Source organism: Typopeltis vanoorti, chromosome 15 (genome assembly GCF_054136105.1).
Source record: "Typopeltis vanoorti isolate ZY-2024b chromosome 15, IOZ_Tvanoo_1.0, whole genome shotgun sequence".
Taxonomy (NCBI): domain Eukaryota; kingdom Metazoa; phylum Arthropoda; class Arachnida; order Uropygi; family Thelyphonidae; genus Typopeltis; species Typopeltis vanoorti.
In genome coordinates this window covers 92,418,827-92,442,181 of record NC_143563.1, presented here as the reverse complement: position 1 = coordinate 92,442,181, position 23,355 = coordinate 92,418,827, and the positions used below count along the sequence as shown (strand labels likewise).

General features: G+C 32.6%; 1 protein-coding gene across 1 annotated transcript in view; it reads left to right on the top strand.

Annotated features, from left to right (window-relative positions):
* Positions 1-6,845, top strand: part of LOC150098977 (sclerostin domain-containing protein 1-like) — a 53,393-nt gene extending 46,548 nt beyond the window's left edge. The window contains exon 2 of the mRNA XM_090405422.1: positions 5,968-6,845. Within this exon, the coding sequence (XP_090261548.1) occupies positions 5,968-6,272 (305 nt within the window). The 3' untranslated portion in view covers positions 6,273-6,845. The remainder of the gene's footprint in view (positions 1-5,967) is intronic.
* Positions 6,846-23,355: the final 16,510 nt, after the last annotated feature.

The following is a 23,355-nucleotide window of genomic DNA, read 5'->3' as shown; positions in this document are numbered from 1 at the left end:
AATGAGTAGAACAGAGGTTGGCAGAGACTTTAGAATACTGATAACATCTATAGAGCAGTAGGACTACCCAGGGCTACAATCCCGGTTCAACAACATTATCTGACATTACAAGAGCGAGGCAATAAAAGTGCAACAACCTCTAAGTTAACCTGATCTCAGCGAAACCGCAAGTCTTAGCATCAACTTCAAACGGTACTAAGAGGTGGTGGCGGCTCGATATTAGCAAACACAAGAGCAGAAGTCCATCAGCAATGCTATTAAAAAATAAATATATATTAATCTATAATCCTGGATCTGAGCAATTAATTAGGAAGAAGTTCTCTTAATTCTTAAGCTGTTTATTATTATTATTTTCATGCTGTGAACAAATTTGGCTATCAAAGCGCTAAGTACAGTCATTCCGATTTTTATTATTTTTCCCTAAGGTAATAACATATTACAACGGAATTGTTTATTCACATGTCGAAGAAAGGGTGCGCGCGTGTGTGTGTGTGTTGGGGGGGGGGGGGAGGTCAGTTGATCGCTATATCGTACATTAAAATTAATGACAACTGATTATCAAAAATTAGCTCCTAGCGTAAGCCTTCTTCTAAAGACAGTAGCGCCACAGTGTGTGTAATTATGTAATTATCGAATAATATTCCACTTTACATTATTACGAGATATAATATATGATGATAAATACAATATCATGTAATGGAAACTTTTTTATATTCGACAAAATTATTTGAAAGGAATGATTATTTATGTTTTTGTAATTAATTAGATTTTCAATGTAATTTGAGGTGCAATAAACAGAAAAAAATTCATTTCGTGTATTAATATGATCTTTATCAAACCTAAATCATTAAATTGGTCATTATTTTATTTATTTACAAATTTTTATTGTTATTTAAAATTAAAGAATACATTTTAATTAACTCTAATGATTAAAATAAATTTTGAAAAAGCTATTATGTTTCGTCTATAGCATGAATCCTAGATTAGCATTAAATCTATGCTAAGGTAGAATTGCATATACGTACTAAAATAATTTACGAAAATTCCAGCCACCAGAGGGCAGCAACTATCATATGTAAAGTTACAAGATAATTTCAGTAATCTATCCAGTGTGCCAGGTTGTGTGAATTAGGGAGAATACCTATCTAGAAAAATCTACTTCCCCACCACTTTTCTAAACTGCTTGTGCAGTTCGCGTTTCACTTTCATAAGGCGTTTTGAGTAGGAGGAATTTTTTCTTTTTTTGTTTTGCGTGGCTTTTGTTGATAAACCTGATACGCCGTATCATTGCAGCTTTCATTAACTACCACTTTGGTTCCCTTTCTCCGAAACCCCCGTACTATCTACACTTCGTAGGCTTAAGCTTGATCGTGCGATGATCTTCTCCGCTCACGACAACGCCTCGAAGCAGAAAAAGCGGGGATGTAGATAAATCATTCCGTACCGAGGTCTCACACCCACAGACCAACACCGTAACCTCTCAGAACGCGCCGCCGGAAGTCGCAGGTGGCTGAACCGGTCAGGCAGTCTGGTCAGAGTGCAGTAGACAGTCCGGTGATCCACCGAACGCTGTTGCCAAGGGTGACCATCGTTTCAGGTATAACAGACTGGCTTAACTCATACGAGATGCCTGCATGTTAAGCTTCAAGTTAGAAATGATTAAGATTCTGGTCAACAGCTATACCAAAGCCATTAACTCTTTGTGAATAGCGTATGGCTTTTAATGGTATTTTGTGGTTGGCACGTGGCTCATAATAACGTCTATTGTTCCCACTAGCCATAAAATCTGCAACAATTGAAATGCTCTCTGACAAACTAATTGCAACTCAATCTCCTTGATCTCATTTTGGCGTTTTTATTTTATTTGAGTCTTCTCATTTATTCCTATTCACGTGACACGAATAGAATGATTACATCTACATACATCTGTTTAAACTCTTTGTTGATCAATTTTTCATAGAACATTAAAAAAAAATACTCGAGGACTGTCCAAGTGTTTTATGCAAGATTGAAGAGTACCTGCCAAGATTGCGTGCTATACTCAAAACTTGTTTATGTGATAGATCTGTCAGAATAGAATTTATAAACCCGATCTTTTTATTAATTCGCATAGCTAAGGAAGGTTATTAATGATGCATTCTAATACTAATGCGCGCCCTTAATTATTTTAAAGTTTTCGGGTTGTCAAGTTCTGGAAGTCGGATGGTTTGCACGACTTGCCAAACTGGCAAAAAAAAAAATGATAAAATTTGTACGTGGTGGTATGATTCTAAATGAAATGTTGATAAGTCATGCAATTGTGTCTTATTTTATTATTTTGGCCTTGGATGCTTCAGGTTCTTTCGATTATTTGCGCGCTAGAGTCTGTCGCTGACCCATCTTTGTAGTTGCATCAAATTAGAAATTCCTTCACGGTGCTTGTTTAAATCATACAATATAGTAAAAAAAAAAAAAACGAGTGGGCATTTCACACGGTTCTCTGAGTTAGCACATTACTGTTTAATTAGTAATGCTATGGTACGATATAAAAGTGGGCCAAAATGAACATAAATTGAAATTCAAGGAGAGATTATTCATTTAACAACCGAATTCGAACGTTATAGAAATCTTAAATATACTCCAACCTCCAAAACAGAAAGCAAAAGTTATTTTGAAGATAAAGTCTTAGTTAAAATTAGGGTATGAGTAGTGTAGTTGAATTATGATTATCAATTGCATGTGTTCTGTGGCAAGTTTGTCTATTTTCTTTTTTTTTTTTGGGGGGGGGGGGGAGTTAATAGATTTAGATGAGTTAATAGATCTCATACGGAGATCTGCTATCTCACCTACATTTGGAAAGCTCTTGTAATAGCTTCTTGTATCCTAGACGGATCCAAACTTAACCGAAGAGCATCGTTGCTACTGACTACTCTACGAATCCGTAGGGCATAAACCTAATAGGAAATAATTTAAGTGACGTGCAGACAACAAATCTTAATGATTTCGCAATAACCTTTTGGTCCCTCCCACCGAATTTTATTAAAATTCTGCGTCTTTATCCCTCTACTTACCTTGACTCGAGGTCACCGTGACAGATTAAGTCCACTTTTGCAGGATCGAATAAAGTAATTCTGGAATCCCCAGTATTTTATAGCTTAAGAATTCATATTCAAAGATTCCAAGGGGACGTAAGATCTTAGTAACCAAGAAACTTCCTCTTCATAGGTGTTACTACCTCCTAGGTCTGAGTTTGTTTATGTGACCCACAGAAATAACGATTTTGTTGTTGTCGTAAATTGGAGGTATTCCAATATTTTCAATTATTTATGAAATAGTAAACAAATACTACAAAAATTGATACTATCCAGAAATATCTTTCAATGCACATAATTAAAATATTTAGTAGAGCAAGACAATTTTACACAGAAGGTAGCCCGTGACACGAAAAGTTGTGGAAGAGGATTAAGAGGCACGTCTTTAATCCTACTCCCCCTCTTGTCTCTCCTCTCGGAGAGGTCTGTTTGTTTAGATTGCGTTTTTAGGTGCATTTCCTTGAATACCAAGTCGTCTTTATTGTATTTGTTTATGTTATTTCTCCTGTCTGTATGCATACAACTTCTCTTTTTGGAAATCTTTACTATTATTTTATTGAAATTATTGAAATATTTTAGTTTTGGTTTTGTTCAAATCATTTTCGGAGTTAAAATTATATAAAAATAAAATGCCTGAAGTAGTACATTAACTAAAAACGACTAAATATACTTTTGTGATAAAGAAAGAAAGGTTCAACTACACAAAAATGATATCACGAAACTAATTCTCTACGATTATTATCAGAATCAATTGTAATTTAATTGTGAGTATTCTAACATCGTTAATAATTCGTCTTCCAAATGAACTAATTTTTACAGCCTGATTTCACTTCTACCCTTGAAATATATTTGAACGGCTTATCGTAAACTTCACAGAAACAAACTAGTACGAGGTCAGACATGATCACACCGCTAGGGGTGATTTTATCACTGGGAGACAGGTGAGGTAGTCAAGGTTCTTGTCGGCGGTCTGCATAAACATTGAAATAATCAATATATATATATGAGACAAATAAACCAGAAAAAATTAAAAATTCTGTATATAAACATAAGCGAAGGCTACATTGGCATTCTGAAAGTATAAAGCGTCGTCTGGTGGCGTTTTCCTTGACTTGGTCTTAAAATAAAGGAGCGAACAGAATGGATTTTCGTGCACAAAGCAACATAAATTAAAATTTTGATTTTGTTACTTAACCAATGTAAGATGAAATGAAAATAAGAATTATTTGCATTTCATCAAAACAAGTAAACAATCTTGAAATGAATCCAATCAAGCGAGACCCGAAAGGATTGTTTTAATAAATATATTTTCACGATCGGTTGTAAAATAAAATAAAACAATGAATTCTTTTATCTTATAATTTTATAAAATTATGTATAAAAGTAAGATAATGATTTGATCTTATAAATAATTTTTTATTTTATTTTATAAATCATTATAAGTGATTTATAATTTCTTGAATGACCAATCGATCGATGACTAAGTCACGTGATGAGATGAATATTCTTTCGCCAGAAGGCCAAATGGCTACAGAGACCTCTTATTAGGCAGACGACTATCGTTGAAAATAAAGAATAGATAATATTTATTTTAAAATAGTCTTAGCTATTTTTTATTGCTTTTGAAATTGTCCACATATTAATTTTTTAAGCGTAAACACACGTAATATACTAAAAACGGCAAGGAAAAAGGCTATTCGAGCAAATTATTATTTTATTTTTGCATTAGTCTGATTAAATAATATTTTTTAGGAAGTAATAATTTTGTTCCGTTTCTTTCAGCTGCGATCAAGGCAATAATGATATATATATGAGATAGTAAAACTGAAGAAATCATCTTTAAAAAAAATAATAAAAATTCTACACTTAAAAATCATTACCGTTATTTTTTTTTTTTTATAAAAAAAAGTTATATAAAATCTCAGATTTCGTTATAATTAAACTACAATCAGCCTGTTTCCAAAATCGCCTCGTTTAGGAAGGAAAAAAAACCCTTTGCAATATTAGGTGCTCATTTGTCTAATTGTTAGCTCTGATATAGTTTTTTTTATATGGTAAATTCCTACCTGCTCATTACTAATGCAATGTTTGCGATACCTCGCTGTCCTTAATTAGTATGACAAAAGTAATGCGAGTATTTTTGAATATTTGTTTCGGCATTTTAATATACGGTATTTAATTCCAAGTAGACAGTGATATTAACACACTAAGAGCATTTTAATAACAGTCAATGCAACCGGATGACGAGAATAAACAAATTGAGATCAACAAAAAAAACTGATCTCCCACCTCCCCTTGAAACAGGCTTCCCTTGTTCTCACAAGTACTTTAAAGCATTCACTGGTGCCGTTGGGCTCCAAGCTTTGGTTTTAGGAGAGAAAAGAGTTGATCTTTCCGTGAAAGATAAACTGAGGTAGAGTCAACCACCCCCTCCCTAACCGCTTATTTTATTCATATTGGCAATTTTACAGCATTTCAAAAACACAGTTGCAAACTGCCTTTGTCTTATACTGTTCCGTTTTAACCATCGGTTGTCATTCCATTAATGGAATGACAACCGATGGTCAACAGCACGTCTGTGACCTCCCGGTCACAGACGTGCTGTATGTATCCCTACATGAAACACTCTTTTGATAAAATATTCACATTCCACATATTTCATCCACACTGCTACATTCGGATAACCCAAAAGGCACTTCCGAGAGATCAAAATAAACTGTTAACCTGAATGGGGAATGAAGCCGATAGTGTTTATCTTTATATTATATTATAAAGATAATAAATTTAATATAATCGTGATTTAATTTTATTTGTGCTATCAAAGACTGAATGCATTACCTCATTGTCATCTTTTCTTCTTTTTTAAACTAATTCTAATCTCAAAATCTTCTTTCAGATGTCCAGATCGCATGCAAAGAGCTTCGTTCTAAAAGATACATATCTGATGGTTATTGCACGTCAGTGAAACCCATTACAGAAGTTGTCTGTGCAGGAGTCTGTTTACCAATTACCGATCTTCCCTGGTATGTTGACCTTGTTCAAAAGCGATCGTACAGAAGTGAATGGCGGTGTGTAAACGACATAGTACGTCGAGAACGAGTGCACCTCGTCTGTCAAAATGGAGAAAAAAGGAGCTATAAAATTCGCGTGGTTCGTTCCTGTAAGTGCAGAAAACCGAAAAAAGCTCATAACATAACGTGACACAGAATGTAAAGGATTGTATATGCTCGTTTTATAAACAAGTTTAAGCTTTTATAATGCCTTGAAAAATATCAATTTCTTTCGAAATTAATATATTTCAAGATTATAAACCATACCCATGTCCCTTCCCCCTCCCCCCCACACGTTCCTATCATTAAATGTTCCCTTTCTTTCTATGCAAAAGCGAAATTGAAAAATAGATAAGTGTACAGGTAATGTTTTCTGGACTGACAAGTCTCTACGTCAAATATCAGTATTAATGCTTGTCAAAATAAATAAATAAAATAAAATAAACATATCCATAACCCAACGTATTAAATTTAATCTTCTAAATTCTTTTCCCCTTCCTACATGTGTTGAGAAAAGGCTCGCGAAGCAAACTGATCACATGATGATATTATTTACAACCTGCAGATGCATGTGCTTTTTTATGTTATTATTTGGTCTTGTAAACTGTGGTTTTTTTGTAGCCACAATTGGATTATGAATACGTACATTTGCAAGCATCTGTGCAGCCTTTCCGGTACATTGTATTATAGGACTTAAAATAAAGTTGTCAGTTGTATTGATTTACTTTTCGTATTGGTTTAAATTTCTGTAATTCTCACCGCCATCTATTGTTCAAATGGTGAATTATCACGCGCTTTCTGTTTTATTACTATGTACAGTACTGTAAACAAACAAATATTATGAGTGAAGTGACCTTGAGAGATGTATGCACACTATTACCTACTCTTGCTACTACCTGTGGCACTTGATATCACAACACAGCGGTTATACATTCAGAATTAATTATGGACCTTTAAATAATTGCCCAAATACTTGAGTAATTATTTAAAGTAATTGGTAAAGTATTTTGAGTTGGTAAAGTATATTATTTTAGGTGGCAGACAGATTTCATTGCTAGAAGTAAAACTTGGATTAAAAAAAAAAGAAGTAAAATACAAAAAAATTTAACCATATTTGATTCCTAGAGTCCCCAGATGATCTACCTGACTTCAAGAATTAAATGTAACACAGATTTCTTTTATTAACCTTTTAGGTAAATCCCCCCCCCCACACACACACTTCTGTTTTTGTGATTTGGATTCACATAAGAAACAGTATAACAAAACTTTATAATATTTAGTATAATGTGAATTTATACACTGTACTCATCTTACAAGGCAGGGGAAACATAAATAGCTTAGAGAACAATAAGGTAAATGCTGAAGGGAATGACAGATGATCCATTCTGGAAGAAAGACATTGAAAATACGAATAATGAGCAAGCTAAACATTGATAAATATTTGGAAAATGATTCTACAAAAGAAAATATAAAAGCAGCATAAAAATGCTAGAAGTCAGGGTGCAAATCTGAGTGGCTCCCATATAAGTCACATAGCATAACAAAGTTCTTCATATCATGAAAATGAAGAAATAAACCAGATCTACATCTAATGCAGAACAATGCCATTTTTACCTTATAGTTAGAAAAACTAGGGTTTGAATAATCATTTAGCATAAGGAACATTTATCTGAAATAAAAGGTATTTACACCTGAAGATGAGTTTTCTATCCTATCTTTCTTTCTCATTCATCCCTTAGGATGAATTGAGCCCACCCCCCCCAACGAGGGACTTACGACAAATTAATGTAGCTGGTTCGTCACTTCTCTGCTGCATCCCCTAAGGGCAATATTCATGACTGCAATTCATGTGTGTGTTTTCATGGGGGTCAGTTTTCCTGTTCGAGGGGGGGGGGAAACCTGAGTTTCCAGGTGAAAATCCCCCTACCTCTGTATGAGACCAGCTATCTCACCTTTTGCAAAAGAGACCAATAAAGGTTCCTAATATCACTGACAAGAATTAAACGAAGATGAGTTTACTAGTCCCATACGAAGGTGGTGAAGTTATATCTCTCAGAAATTCAGGTTTTAATGAAGCATATCACAGATTACAATGCACATGATTATAATTGCCTGAGTAGCTGGAAATCGAATTTAGGCAGGGGGGAGTCTCAAAATGTGGAACAAGGTTTAGGGGATGGTCAAGCAGGAATCTGGATTAGAGGTCACTTAAGAGTGTGAAGAAAATTCATCAACAGAGTTAATTACGATTTATCAAAAAAAAAAAAAAAAAAGGAAAGAATTTCTCGCAAGGCAAATGTGCCTTTCTTTATATAAAAAAAAGGTCAAAATCCACAATTTATCAAAACATTACTTGACAAAAACCGAAAGTGTGAAGTAACTTCAATTAAAAAAAAAAAGAAAATATCTTTGGGAAACATCACTTCACAGGCAATGAAAATTATAACATAAATAAATAATGAACTAAATGATGAAGTGGAGGTGCTGAATAGTGAGTGAGTGTATTTTTGTCCCACTCATCTTCTAACTATTGGATATGTTAACCCTTTAAAAAAAGAAAACACTAAATCCTAATGATGTATTGACCACAATTTAGTGGTCAAATTATTTTATCAGGAAACATTAAAGAACCTTAGTACTTACAGGAAGGGAAGGGAAGGAAAAACAACCAACAATTATACTATTATTTATTCATTAAAAGCATTTATTTATTTTTTAATATCAGTAGCACACATGATAGACTGCAAAACTAAAGTAGGAAAAAACTGCAGTGTGGGGAATAGAAAAAGATCACTAACACTAATTTATTGTAATTTTAATCAATAGCAGAAAAATGGTTTTGAGTAAAAAACAAATGATCAACAATGTAATTTTTTTGTTGCAAAAGGGCAAGTCCCACAGGAGTTTAAAGAGGACAAAAATGTTCTGCTTTTATAAAAGGATGATAAGACCAAACCTGTGAGTCATAGGCCAACCTGCATGTCAGGAATTATAGTGAAGGTGTTGGAAAGGTTCGTGAGATCTAAGATCTCACAAACCTAGGATCCAGAATTGGACTGATAATAGCAGCATTCTCTGTGACAGAGACAGACAGCATGGGTTTTATTACATTAAGATGGTTAAAATACAATGCACTTACATATCGCAATAAAGGTTACGAATGCATTGAAAATGCACATACCATGGTATTTTTGCCAAAGGCTTTTTGACAAATTTGATAGGAGAGTTTGGCTCTTTTGTAGGTATTAGTAAGTTTCATGGGAAGCATATCAAGGAAAGAGGAAGATCAATAGTGCACGATAAAATGTTTTGGGGCCACTGCTATTTATTTTATGTCAATGATATTGGAAAAGGTTTAAATGGAGATATGCAGCTGTTCTCAAGCGGAGTTGCTGCTTCAGTGTTGCAAAATGTAGCTTCATTTAAAAAGCAAGGCTGGGATGTAGAGTATACAGTTTGTGAGATATCTTGATGCAGATGGGGTGGAAACTGATGGTGGATAAGGACCTAAAATTTAGGGGACACATTCCTAAAATTGTGAGGTAAATACTGTCTGGAATACAATACTCTTTTGATACTTCAACATAGTATACACTTGCACAAAATTGACATGGATGCTGTAATAGAAGTACTCTAGCTGTGCACATACCAATAGTGGGGTATCAAACTCAATTTTAAGTTGAAATTTTTAAATTACATTCTGGTAACCAAAATCATTATCATATTATTATTTGAGCATCTCCATGAATTCCAAAGACTCGTTGCTGAAGGTCCATTTTAACCATTATTCACAGCCACTTCTGGCAATGTATTCTGCTCATTCACTACTCTCCAAGCAAAAATCTACTCCTCAAGTCCTTACAAACTAAACTATTATACGAACTTCAGGGTTAACCTCTTGTCATTTTATGGAACATTTCTTTGGCTTATATCCTAAAGTATCCATTACTAGTTTGCATGTTGTGTCATATCCCCTTCTTTCTGTAACACAAATCTTAATTATACTTACAGGGAACATTCACAAGGAAGTGAGGTAACCAAATCTGTGCATGATATGTTTTATATTAGTGTATATGTGGTTGTTGATGTACACATGCACAAAACATATAAAGGAGGATAATAACTTCCTTATTCTTTACTTGTTAGTGTATTCTTCAACATCTGAGTGATCCTTTGTGCTAATTTGCTCACTTTTGTAATGTTCTATGAACTTTGACTCCCTGTCCACTATCACTCTCAAATTCCTAGCCTCATTAATTTCTTGCCTTCTACTCCCATCAGTGTAATACAAAGCTTTTAATCTTTCCATCCCATTATTTGCTTACACACTGTTAAGTAATCTATTTAAATTATCCTGCAGGATCTCTACATCATCTTTATTAACTATTGTCTTCCTCAGTTTAGCATTATCATCAAACAACTAAGTATTGCCCTGAAAACCATTTCAATATCATTAACATGTAAATTAGATAGTGGTAGCACAAGTAGAGCTCTGTGGTATACCATTAGTTACATGCCTTCTTGATTCTGATCCACTATGTATTAATCTGCAATCATGATATAATCATGAAAAAATATCGGGTGTACTTATTTCCACAGCAGTAAAATAAGGCCAGTAATTCACATAATAGTAGGATACTGTGCATGAAATTCTGAGTTATAATAGTAACATGTGCATATACATGTTACTATTATTATGTAACACCTCCAAGGACTCACTATGGGAGGATATTCTAGTCCACTTACATCTCACTTTTCATCCTACTATTTAATTTTCCGACTACACACAACGACTCTACCAATGTCAGTACACTATGCCATCTACCAGTATCAACAATATTTTTTGGATGTAAATTGCGTGTGTTCTCATGGCTGATTTACCTGTATACGATGGTGGTCTGAAAAGTTCTCGGCCTCTACCATAGATGGCAACACTAACGGTAAGATTTTTTTTTCTAAGTTTGTACATCTGTCATAAGCATCCATGTGAAATTCCAAGTCATTCTATCAAGTAGTTTGTTTTATACAGCTGTCTGAAGCAAAAGTGTTGTCTGTATCCTTTGAAATGGATAAAATTAAGTATTGTGCAGTTGTAAAATTCTTTGTAAAAAGAAGGTTTAATGCCAAAAGAAATTCATTCGGAGTTAATAAAATTTTATGGGCACTCTTCTCCTTTGTTTTCGACAATTAAGAAATGGGCTGCCGAGTTTAAATGTGGCTGTACCAGCTTTGAAGATGATCCATGTAACGGACGTCAAAAAAGTGTAACAACACCAGAAATCATTGATCAAGATGATGTTTTGGATGACTGGGGAGTCAAAGGGCATGAAATTGCTGAGACTATAGGCATTTCAAAAGAACATGTAGGTAGGATATATTTTGCATGAAGAATTGCAAATGAAAAAGTTTTGCACAAGATGGGTGCTGCGCTTGCTCACAGCAGATCAAAAATGCAGTTGCATGAAAATCTCTGAACAGTGCTTGGAGCATTTTAACAAGAATAAAACTAATTTTGTGTGTCACTTTATTACTGGATGAGACTTGGATTCACTATTATAAACTGAATCCAAACAGCAGTCAAAATAGTGGACAGAAGCCGGTTGTTCAGCACCAAAGAAGACAAAGTCAGTTCCATCAGCAGGAAAGGTCATGGCATCAGTGTTTTAGGATGTTAAAGGCATTTTGTTTATTAATTATCTTGAAAAGGGTAAAATAATAACCAGGGAATATTCCGATCTTTTAACCAGACTAGACAGAAAAATTCGTGAGAAAAGACCTGGTTTGCAGAAGAAAAAAAAAATCATTTTTCATCAGGAAAATGCACCTGCCCACAAAGGTGTTTTAGCATGGGAAAATTAAGGGATCTACACTATGAATTGTTAGAACATCCATTCTATTCCCCAGATTTGGCTCCCTCTGACTTCTATCTCTTCCCAAAACTAAAACTCTTCCTTGCTGGTCAGCGTTTTTCTTCGAATCAAGAAGTTACTGCAGCTGTAGAGGGGTATTTTGCAGATCTTACTGAGAACCACTACAGGGATGGGATAATGATGCTGGAATAAATGTATTAGTCTTAAGGGAGATTATATCAAAAAATAAAAATAATTTTGAAATTATAAATTCATTTTTTCATTGTTAGGCAGAGAACTTTTCAGACCACCATTGTATACAGGTATTGTTTTTAAATCTCTCAGTGACTTTTAAGTTATATCTTTATTTTATTATTTTTGCATTCACTGATTTTTTCACATTTTCACTAATTTTAAGCAAATTGGTAAAATAATTGAATACTACACATTCCTTCTACTCGTTTACACATTCGTTCACCAAACACAGGTTCACATTATTCACAGAATGTAATAAAACTTGTATATGAAGTTAAAGATAGGGAAAGATCTGATTTTACATCACTTTTTCTGTAATAACAGCAAGTTTTAATACATGGATGATGTAGACCTGTGAAAGTAATTTATTTATTACAATTAATGAGATGAAAGAAGGCACATAATACTATACCATTCTGGAGAATTACTAAACATTTTAACATTCTGAATGCAAGTTTTGATAAACATTCTTTAATATCGACAGAAAATGAGAGGCAGGATAAAGAATTTCTGTTTTCCTACAGAACACTTTATTTTCAGCATACTTTGAAGTACACAAAAGGTAGCAAATTTGGAAAGTATCACTGCATTATACACAATCACAGAATACAGTTACTATTTGGATAAAAGGAACCATAAACTATTTTACACAAAACATCCATGTAGTAAGAGACTTGACACTGTTAAATGTAAATTATTATTCAACAAGAATAAAAGAATAATATACTACATAAAAGTGTTAAAATAAATCAGTGGGACTATTTTTTGGTCCCATTACCATGACTGAATAAACATTATTCTGTTTATAACCAACTTTAAAAATAGGAACTAGATCATCCTGTAATTACACAGACAGGTCATAAGCATGTAATTAAAGAAACTATTATTAGCATGTTATTAGTTACTTTTAACTGGTAATTAATTTACGGAATTAACAACGCATATAAAGTAAATTAATTAAAGATAACTTTAATGAATCACTTCTATATTTCGACAATGTCACATTGTCATCTTCAGGAACATAAAGATATGGTATGTGCACTACAGGAACTAACAAAGCAAATGAGGAAGAAATTAAGACACTAATTTTGTTCCTAAAGTCCTAACGGTGCCCTCTTGCGGGCTAATTTGGTAGTCTTGGCCGTTGGGCTGAAGTTCTCATAATGAAAGTCTCCCAAATTTGGGGCAGTTTCATGCAACCAAATTTGTTGAGGTTAGGAACGTTTTTTAGAGCTGCTGAAGATTCTTTGAATAATCTTTCGTATTTAAACTTGCTGCGATGGATTATTTTTGTCTTCTTCCAACGAATTTTATGGTGGGTATCTAAGGCATGGTCTGCCAGCCCGCTCTGGGCTGGCAGACCATGCCTTAGATACCCACCATAAAATTCGTTGGAAGAAGACAAAAATAATCCATCGCAGCAAGTTTAAATACGAAAGATTATTCAAAGAATCTTCAGCAGCTCTAAAAAACGTTCCTAACCTCAACAAATTTGGTTGCATGAAACTGCCCCAAATTTGGGAGACTTTCATTATGAGAACTTCAGCCCAACGGCCAAGACTACCAAATTAGCCCGCAAGAGGGCACCGTTAGGACTTTAGGAACAAAATTAGTGTCTTAATTTCTTCCTCATTTGCTTTGTTAGTTCCTGTAGTGCACATACCATATCTTTATGTTCCTGAAGATGACAATGTGACATTGTCGAAATATAGAAGTGATTCATTAAAGTTATCTTTAATTAATTTACTTTATATGCGTTGTTAATTCCGTAAATTAATTACCAGTTATGTCTAACCAACGTATAAGTCTTACCACTAGTTACTTTTAACAGCTAATATGATAACTAATAATTAAGGAATTGACAGCGTAGACTAGAAATATAAATTAAATAAACTTTAATATATACTTTCTGATATTTCGGCAAACGTCACATTGCCATCTTCTTGGGAACTTAATACAAAGACAAATGTCTTTGTATTAAGTATACCTTAATACAAATACAAAAATTTGGGAAACATTTATCAAAAGAACTTCAGCCCAAAGGCCAAGAACTACCAATATAGCCTGCCAGAAGGCACCATCAGGACTTTAGGAAAACGGTAGCTTCCTAGCTTCTGTTCTCATTTGCTGTTATGTAGTACTTACGTGCACTTTTCTTTGTATTAAGTTCCCAAGAAGATGGCAACGTGACGTTTGCCGAAATATCGGAAAGTATATATTAAAGTTTATTTAATTTATATTTCTAGTCTACACTGTCAATTTTCCTTAATTATTAGTTATCATGTCTAACCAGCATATAAGCCTCTCTACAATAATGACTAATAATATGCCTGGATATTGATCCAAAAACTGTGAAGCTACCCCCCCCCCCATCTTATTGTTTCCAGTGCTAGTTTTTATATTCAGTAACTTCTTGTTATTTTAGCTTGCATCCATCCCACTCTAATGACAAACCATGCCTACTTACAGCTTTGTCTGTGTACTTTCTTCTTAAAAAATAAATGAAAAATTTTACTTTTTTTTTTATCACATTTATCATTATCAAACAGTCTAACATTAATGGTACTGTGGATTTAAGCAGTATTTATAAAATAAAAATCAAAGTGCCTCTGATGTGAATGAATGTTTGTTATTTCAAAATAAAGTAGTTTCTGTATAAATGAATAATTATTGTATGTTGAAGTTTCCTTTGTAATATTGTAACTAGAGTGGGAATTTATGAAATAGGATCAGAGTCCATCAATCCTCTCACTATAATTTCTAAACATTGTATGTAATATTTCATAATTCAATATAATTTAATCCTTATAATCTAAGGCTGAATTTTATTTTAGTATACAAACCATATTGAACAAAACAAGCAAAAAAAAAAAAAAAGCAGTAGATTCATTAGTAAAATTTCCAAAAATTCTTCTTAAATATGAAATATATAGATTTAATATACTGTATATAAAAGAAGGACTAAATAAAAAAATAGTAAATCATGTTTATAAGTACTAGGAAGTGCCCTAAAGAAACTACATGGTATTCAAATTGAATTTCCAAATCCATTATTAAATGATAGTTATACTGCTTCATTAAATCAGAATATGATTACTGGATTCTAAAAAATACATGTATCTGTATCTCTCACTACTATCTATTGCCTATTATTCTTATGAATACTGCATTCATATTTCTTCCAGAAATTCAATGATTGCTATTCATCTTGTATGAGTAGATATGGGACATATAACTTGATGGGCAGTTATCTAATACAACGCATTCCTGAAATTGGGAAGGATTACACATGCAAGTCATTTTTCTATAGGAATAACAACATATATACACAGAGGTCAGGCTCTGGATCAAGAGCCAGATAATTCATTTTCACCAAAACAATCTAAAAAAGGAATTTAGATCATTTTAAAACTCCACTATTGCTACCACTAAATAATATGATCTTTAGAGCACTTAGACTTACGTAATATTGTATATTATGGAAATAATGTGCAAATGATAGTATGTTTGCTCCTCGTAGCCAAATTAAAAGCATTATTTTAATTTTTATAATAAGCATAAGAGTTCTGAGAGCCTTTGCCTATTCAGGAGGTCCAAAATTTGAGAAATTTCAATGTGGGAAATGGTACATTCAATGCTTGATTCTGGTATTCACTTGATCGCATCATTGCTAGGGAATCAAGTTGTGCTTCATAGTAGAAGTTTCTACAAAGTTTTTGTTATATCATCAGAAGAACATTTCTAATGGCTTTCCAACTAATGGTGAGATAATAGTTGGTCTCCTTTAGCAGTGGTACCTCTGGGAATTTTGAGTTTTTCATCCCATGTGCACACACACAACTATAATATCTAAACAGCCAATCGACAAAATTTCTTATGAAAGGAAATTCACAATAATTGCATTTTCTTTCTCAGAAAAATGGTTAAGCACATCAACAAATTCCAAAAAGACCATAAAGAGTTTCAGTATTTGCTCCTCTATTTGTCGAACTGGGAATGACCAGAATCTGAGCAACACAATATAGAAACTAATTGATCACTATAGCATCAAGAAATGTTTTTTTGTACATCGAATAATGATTTAGCAGCTTATAATATGAAATGCAAGTGAATAATGAGAATAGTCCCAGCTTATAATATGAAAAAAAAAAAGACTTTTTTTTTTTTTATTTCGAAAAAAATGTCATGGATTCCATTCGTGTTAATCAATATCCAAGATAACGTAATGAAATATCAATTATGATAATTATATGCAGCATCTCATTTTCTGATTTACAGATAAAGCAAGTATAACCACCATCTTTTGCAAACTTCCAATAATCATGCAAGTATAACAAACATTTGGCAAAGCCATTACTTATAAATGAAATAAATCATGTAGAGAGTACATTTAAAATTTTTATTTTATTTTTTAAGTTTTATTTTACAATTTTAAATTATTGTAAAATTAGAGTGGGATTGTAGGTTTTTCACCACAGCATCAAGTTAAATTATGGTATGGTTTGTTGAAGCAATGTAATGCCTCACTTATTACTGCTAACTTCAAACTATGATTTTCTCCTCTTAATAGTTAGTCTTAGCATTTCAATATGCATCATCTCTAATGCATAAAAACATCAGACATTAAAAAACTACAGCATTCGAGACATTCTATTTTAGGATTAGTACATTATTAAAAAAATAAATAATAAAAAAAAGGTTTATACAATGTTTCTGTATGCACAAAAGAGTGAAAAATTCTTCAGTTAGCTACCAACATTTATTTTAGTACCGTATAAAATCTGTACATATCCATTCATTAATATAAATGTCAACTAAACCATAAAGTGACACAGAACAGCATAACCAATCCATATCAGGCACTTTCGCTGTTATAACAGATTTCATCAATAAATACCACAAACAACACCAAATAAATCACATTTATATATATATACACAATATTTGCCTTGTACATAATACATACATATATACATATTTTATAATTTTTTGTTAAAAATTATAAAAATTCCAGTATCTCAAAAATAATTTTAATTAAAGATGCTCCATTGATAATTTACTACAATCATAAATTTAAACAATCCTATAAGTCATACAAAATTTACCAGAAATTTTAAATAGAACATTGAAACATTTCGACAATTGAAGCTGCTCTTTGAAATAGGAGTATGTATGCAAAAAAAAGAAGATGATTAATTATTCGTGGATTTATGTACAATATAAAAATATCCATGTCTTTTCAAATTTAAAGTAATAGTATTTCTGACCCGTAACTAAAATTTTACTTTCAGTGGCAGATCCGAATTTTAATTTTAAGAAGAAGAATAAATCAAAAATATATTAGGGAGGCAATGAAGATATAAATCACCTTTATTATTATTATTTTTTAACATTTCCTTCTTTAGTATTTAATTTATTTCAGTAATAAAATTAATTTCACATTTTCACTTAAAATAATTTGAAAAATCAATTAAAACTAGAACAATATGGGTTTCAAAAATTCATATTTTGCAGTGAAAGGGAGTCTGCACTGATTTACAGTTTTACAGTATTATGTAAATAATTTATTTTATATATTGTTTCAACCTAAAGGATTTTAAAAAAATATACTGAAAAAGGCAATTTTCCTAATCTTGGCATTCAAAAATTGTTCATCTTACAAATGTTTTCACTTCTTCAGCACAAACAATAGATGTTCTATTTAACATAATGCTTTTCCTACAAAAATGCTAATGAAACTGTGTATAGCAATTTCTCTCATGAAATTACACATATCAAAACACCATTTATAATGCAGGTACATTTGTTACTTATACCAAGTTCAGACTTTTGACCTTGCAATCAAACAATTCTTGACTGCTATTGGTAAGATGATTTTACCAATAATCATTATCAAGATCAAGTTATTTCAACAAAATTACACTGCACCCTTGATAACGTATCAACTAGCTTCACTGACTAATCTGGAATGCAATATCTCAATTCCAATATCCTATTTAAAATAAAAATGAAACATAACAGTCTTTATCATTATTGTTGAAAATATGATAATCCTTTCCTATGATAGCAGTGGTTTGTTTCCCCTTGGAAAGAGTCTTGGTAAAGCAATGCATGGTTTTAGACTCTACATGTAGAATATAATGAGTTCAATACCAGCTGGCCTTAGACAATTAATTCTAAACAGTTACTTCTAAAAAAAATAGCAGCATATCTGAAAACGCAAGCAAATGCTTAAGACATTTATCCAGATAATGTTATTTTCAAAATTTTCAAAGGTTTCTAGTTGTGCTTGCCAAGCAATTGCATTTTTCAATGGAAAACAAGCAACATATGTGCATTTTGTAAATAGAGAAAACAGCATAAAGAGAAATATGTATAAAACAGAGGAAAATAAAAAAAAAGGATATTCTCAATAGAACAGCCACAGGGAACTTGGAAATAAAATTCTGAAAGCGAAGAAGAAGAAAATTAAATGCGAAGTCAATTCTTCACTTAAGAATACCACAAATCACAATTTTTTTTGTTCATCTTGCAGCTTTTGACTTTCTTATAGAGCTCACATGATTAATTTTCACAATGCAAAAAGAAATAATAATTGGACTATATTTAAAAAAAACAAACTCATTGACATTTTACATGCTATTATAGATACTTCCAAACACATTAACTGTTTCCTTTCATGTTTCTAGCAAGAGATGTCTTTGCACTTGCATTTCAAACTCTTAAAAGTAAATCAGCAAAGCAAAACATATTTTACTTCTAAAATCACTTACTCTAATTAGCTAAGCACAGTTCTACTAATATCCATAGCAGTAAAGTTAATTATACAATATACTATCTAATTTTCTTTTTCCTCAAAGCTTTCATTCTAGAGAAATACTGTATATTCTATGGAAAATTCAAAGTTCATGTGTAGCATATTTCCATACAATTCTCTAAAACTAAATTATTATTATACAGTATATTTATATAGATATAAGTTTTGAATTCAGGCACTTATGAATGAATGTCAAAGCTGAATATTATACTAATTATGTGAACCACAGTGATCTCATACTGCTTGTAAGGGTAAAGTTTAGTAAGAAATATTTTTATAATAATATAATATAATAAATGAGAAATATGCCACCAGTTTCACTAACTTCACTGATTTATTTTGCTTAATTCTTTGCAAGTCATAATGCTGTCTATTACTAATTTCATGCAAGCATAGAAGTTCAAACTATTTATTTTTAAATTTTAATTATTTTAAAAAGATAGTGTGTTATGAATATTATTTAGAATAAATTTCGCTATTCATGATAACATTAGATAATAATAAAGAATTACAAAATATATATACATATTTTTTGGAATATAGTTTAAAGAAAGAGTCTTGTCAGATGACAATTCATGTCATAGGTTCATTGGATTTCTTTTCAACTAAGTAGATTTATAAAAAATGAAGTCACAAAAAATAAATGAGCTTTTAAAAAGCAGAGTGCACAACTTTCAAGTATTTGTATCTACAGGATATATTTGGATGTATATATATGTTTTTAATATTATTAGCAAATGTTGCAAGGGTGCAGGAAAAAAGTTCACAAATGGCATATTTTTTTTTCAGGAAAGTGACATAATATACAATGGTCAAAATTAATCTATAATAAATGTATTTGAAAGAAAATCGATTTCTCTCTTATTTATTATTTGCTTGTTTTACTTGCTTTATTTATTATTTTAAAATGCTTACTAAATAACTTAAGGAAATTACAACATACAATAGAATATACATTAAATTAAACTTTAATATATTTCCAATATTTTCAAACAAAAATATTGGAAATCAAACGAACTTACAATAAAGACACGTGCACGCAGGCACTAAACACAGTAAATGAGAAACAAAGCAGGGAAGCTATGGTTTTCCTAAAAGTCCTGATGGTGCCCCCTAGCGGGCTATGTAGGTATTCTTAGCCATTGGGCTGAAGGTCTCCTGATGTAAGCCTCCAAATTTCGGGCAGTCTCATGCAACCAAATTTATTGAGGTTTGGCATGTTTTTTAGGGCTGAGGCTGATTCCATGAATAGTCTTTCAAATTTGAACTTGCTACGGTGTATTACTGTGGCTTTCTTCCACCATATTCTGTGGTGTGTATCCAGAGCGTGGTCTGCACGACCAATATGGCTGTACTGGTGAAACCGGATGTAGTCCTTGTGTTCTGAAATTCTGATATTCGCTGTCCTGCCTGTTTGGCCAAAGTAGGCCTTTCTTACAGCTGCAATGGACCTGGTACACACCAGGTAGGTCTAGGGGGAGTGGTTGTCTTTAGTGGAGTGGATAAGGGATGCCAATTTTCTATATGGTCTGTAACAAGAGGTCAATTATGTTTTTTTAGGATTTTGATAATTTTTTTCCGGGGTGCCTCGGATGTAGGGAATGGTGATGGATTTAGAATAATCCTTGTTGTGAGGGGAGGGGGGGTTGTGGTTTACTGGTTCAATATTTTTTGGATTTTTTTTTTTGGGGGGGGGGGGTAGCCATTGCCTGAGGAAGTGTTAAGGATGTGATTTAGTTTATTGGTTAGGGCAATGTCATTTGAACAGATTAGTTTAGTCCTGTTGTATAGTGTCTTAACAACTTCGTATTGTTGTGAGGGAGGGGGGGGGAATTGTTGGTGAATGCATCTGCCTGTATGGGTGGGTTTTCTATACAACAGGGCTAAACTAATCTGTTCAAATGACAATGCCCTTACCAATGAACTAAATCACATCTTCAACACTTTCTCAGCCAATGGCTACCCCCCCCACAAAAAAATCCAAAAATATTGAAACCAGTAACCCCCCCCCCCCACAACAAGGATTACTCTAAATCCATCACCATTCCCTACATCCGAGGCACCTCGGAAAAAATTACCAAAATCCTAAAAAAACATGACGACCTCTTGTACAGACCATATAGAAAATTGGCATTCCTTATCTGCTCCACTAAAGACCAACTATTCCCCCTAGACCTACCTGGTGTATACCAGGTCCCTTGCAGCTGTAAGTTGTCGTACTTTGGCCAAACAAGCAGGACAGCGAATATCAGAATTTTGCAACACAAGGACTACATCCGGTTTCACCAGTACAGCCACTCTGGTCTTGCAGACCATTGCTCTGGATACTACATGCCACAGAATACGGTGGAAGAAAGCCATAATAATACGCCGTAGCAAGTTCAAATTTGAAAGACTATTCATGGGAATCAGCCTCAGCCCTAAGAAACATGCCAAACCTCAGCAAATTTGGTTGCATGAGACTGCCCCAAATTTGGAAGGCTTACATCAGGAGACCTTCAGCCCAACGGCCAAGAATACCTACATAGTCCGCTAGGGGGCACCATCAGGACATTTAGGAAAACCATAACTTCCTCGCTTCATTTCTCATTTACTGTGCTTAGTGCCTTACAATAAAGACATGCACGTGTCTTTATTGTAAGTTCCTTTGAAGATGGCAATGTGTCATTGCCAAAATATTGGAAATATATTAAAGTTTAATTTAATGTATATTCTACTGTACGTTGTAATTTCCTCAAGTTATTTAGTAAGCATGTATAACCAACGTTTAAGCCTTTCTACGAGAATTATTATTTTAAACATGTCTTAATGCTATAGAAAAAAAGAAACACTTTCGATGCATATACAAACTATACATTGTTAACTAAGTGTTCTCCCAAGATGCTGGCTTCAGAACTTAAAGAGAGTGCCAGAAAGGGCAAAGATCATAGTTCAAAGAAGTTTTTTCTTCTTTCCTCCCAAGTTTCTACCAATTCACTGTACTACTGTCTTATAAAATGAATACTGTGTCATTAAAAAAAAGTAGCATATTTTATGGTATTAGAATATTTTCCATTATACAGTTTGAATTTTAATTCACTGCAAAGTATGATAAATATAGTATATCAACATTGCATGAAAGGAAAAATAATCATTCAAAAAACTTTGTATAGTAAGAGAGTACTAATTTTATGCATCTTGAATAGCAGAATTAGTTAGTACATTATAATTTAGTATCAAACTATACCGTAGAGTATTTGTTGTGATTTGCAACATTTGCTAAACAATATGTGTCTGAAATAAAATAAAATACCTTATTCAATAACCAGAATGCAGTTAACTCCCACTACAGCAAACACCACTATAAAAAGCTACAAAAAAGTTCCAGCCTAAACCCCATGCTATTCTGAAAGAAATCCAACTGCTAGTGATAATGTCTCACAAAAATAAAATCTTATTTGAAAGGAGATATAAGGTAGGATGTGAACCAACAGCAAGTTAAATTTATAACATGCAGTGAAACAAGAACGGGCTATTTTATAATTAAAAAAATCTACTGAACAAAGAGAGGGTAGTAATCCTTTAAAAGACTCATAAAAGAAAGACAAAAAGAAACACAATGAATAAACATCTTACTCATCTCCTAAATACCATTTTTAGAAGTTTTTGTAATATGCTCAATAATGCAACATTCATGAAAGCTATGAATGCATGCATAAAAAACTTAATTTGCAGCTTGTTACAAGCTATTTAATAATTTCATACTAATTAATAATAATAATTTCTACTAAATACTTTGTGTTGAATTTAGTATTTATAATTCTTGATATAAGTTTAGTCATGTTAAACTTATATAAAAAATAGGAAGGCTGATGTCTAAGGAACGAAACAGGTTCCCTATTATCCTAACATATTTCATACATACAAACTAAATAACGGAAAAAACTCACGTAGAAAGATTATTTAATAGTATAATTTTTGCCTGTGTGTCACAGGCATCTTCAGTACAAAGATGTACTGAAGATGCCTGTGACACACAGGCGAAAATTATACTATTAAATAATCTTTCTACATGAGTTTTTTCCGTTATTTATTTTGTATCAATATGTCTACTCACGGTATACCTCTTTTAAAACTTATATTTCATACATACTCTTGCATTTCTTCACAAAAAGTAAATCATTATTGTGAATGGGATCAATAAACAACAGTATATTGTTTATTTCAATTATGCACTTATAATCTATTCCAGTGCATATTGCTCATTAATAAAATATCTGATTACAGTAATCTCTATATGTACATAAGTGTTATCTAAAAATATGGTGAAGAAA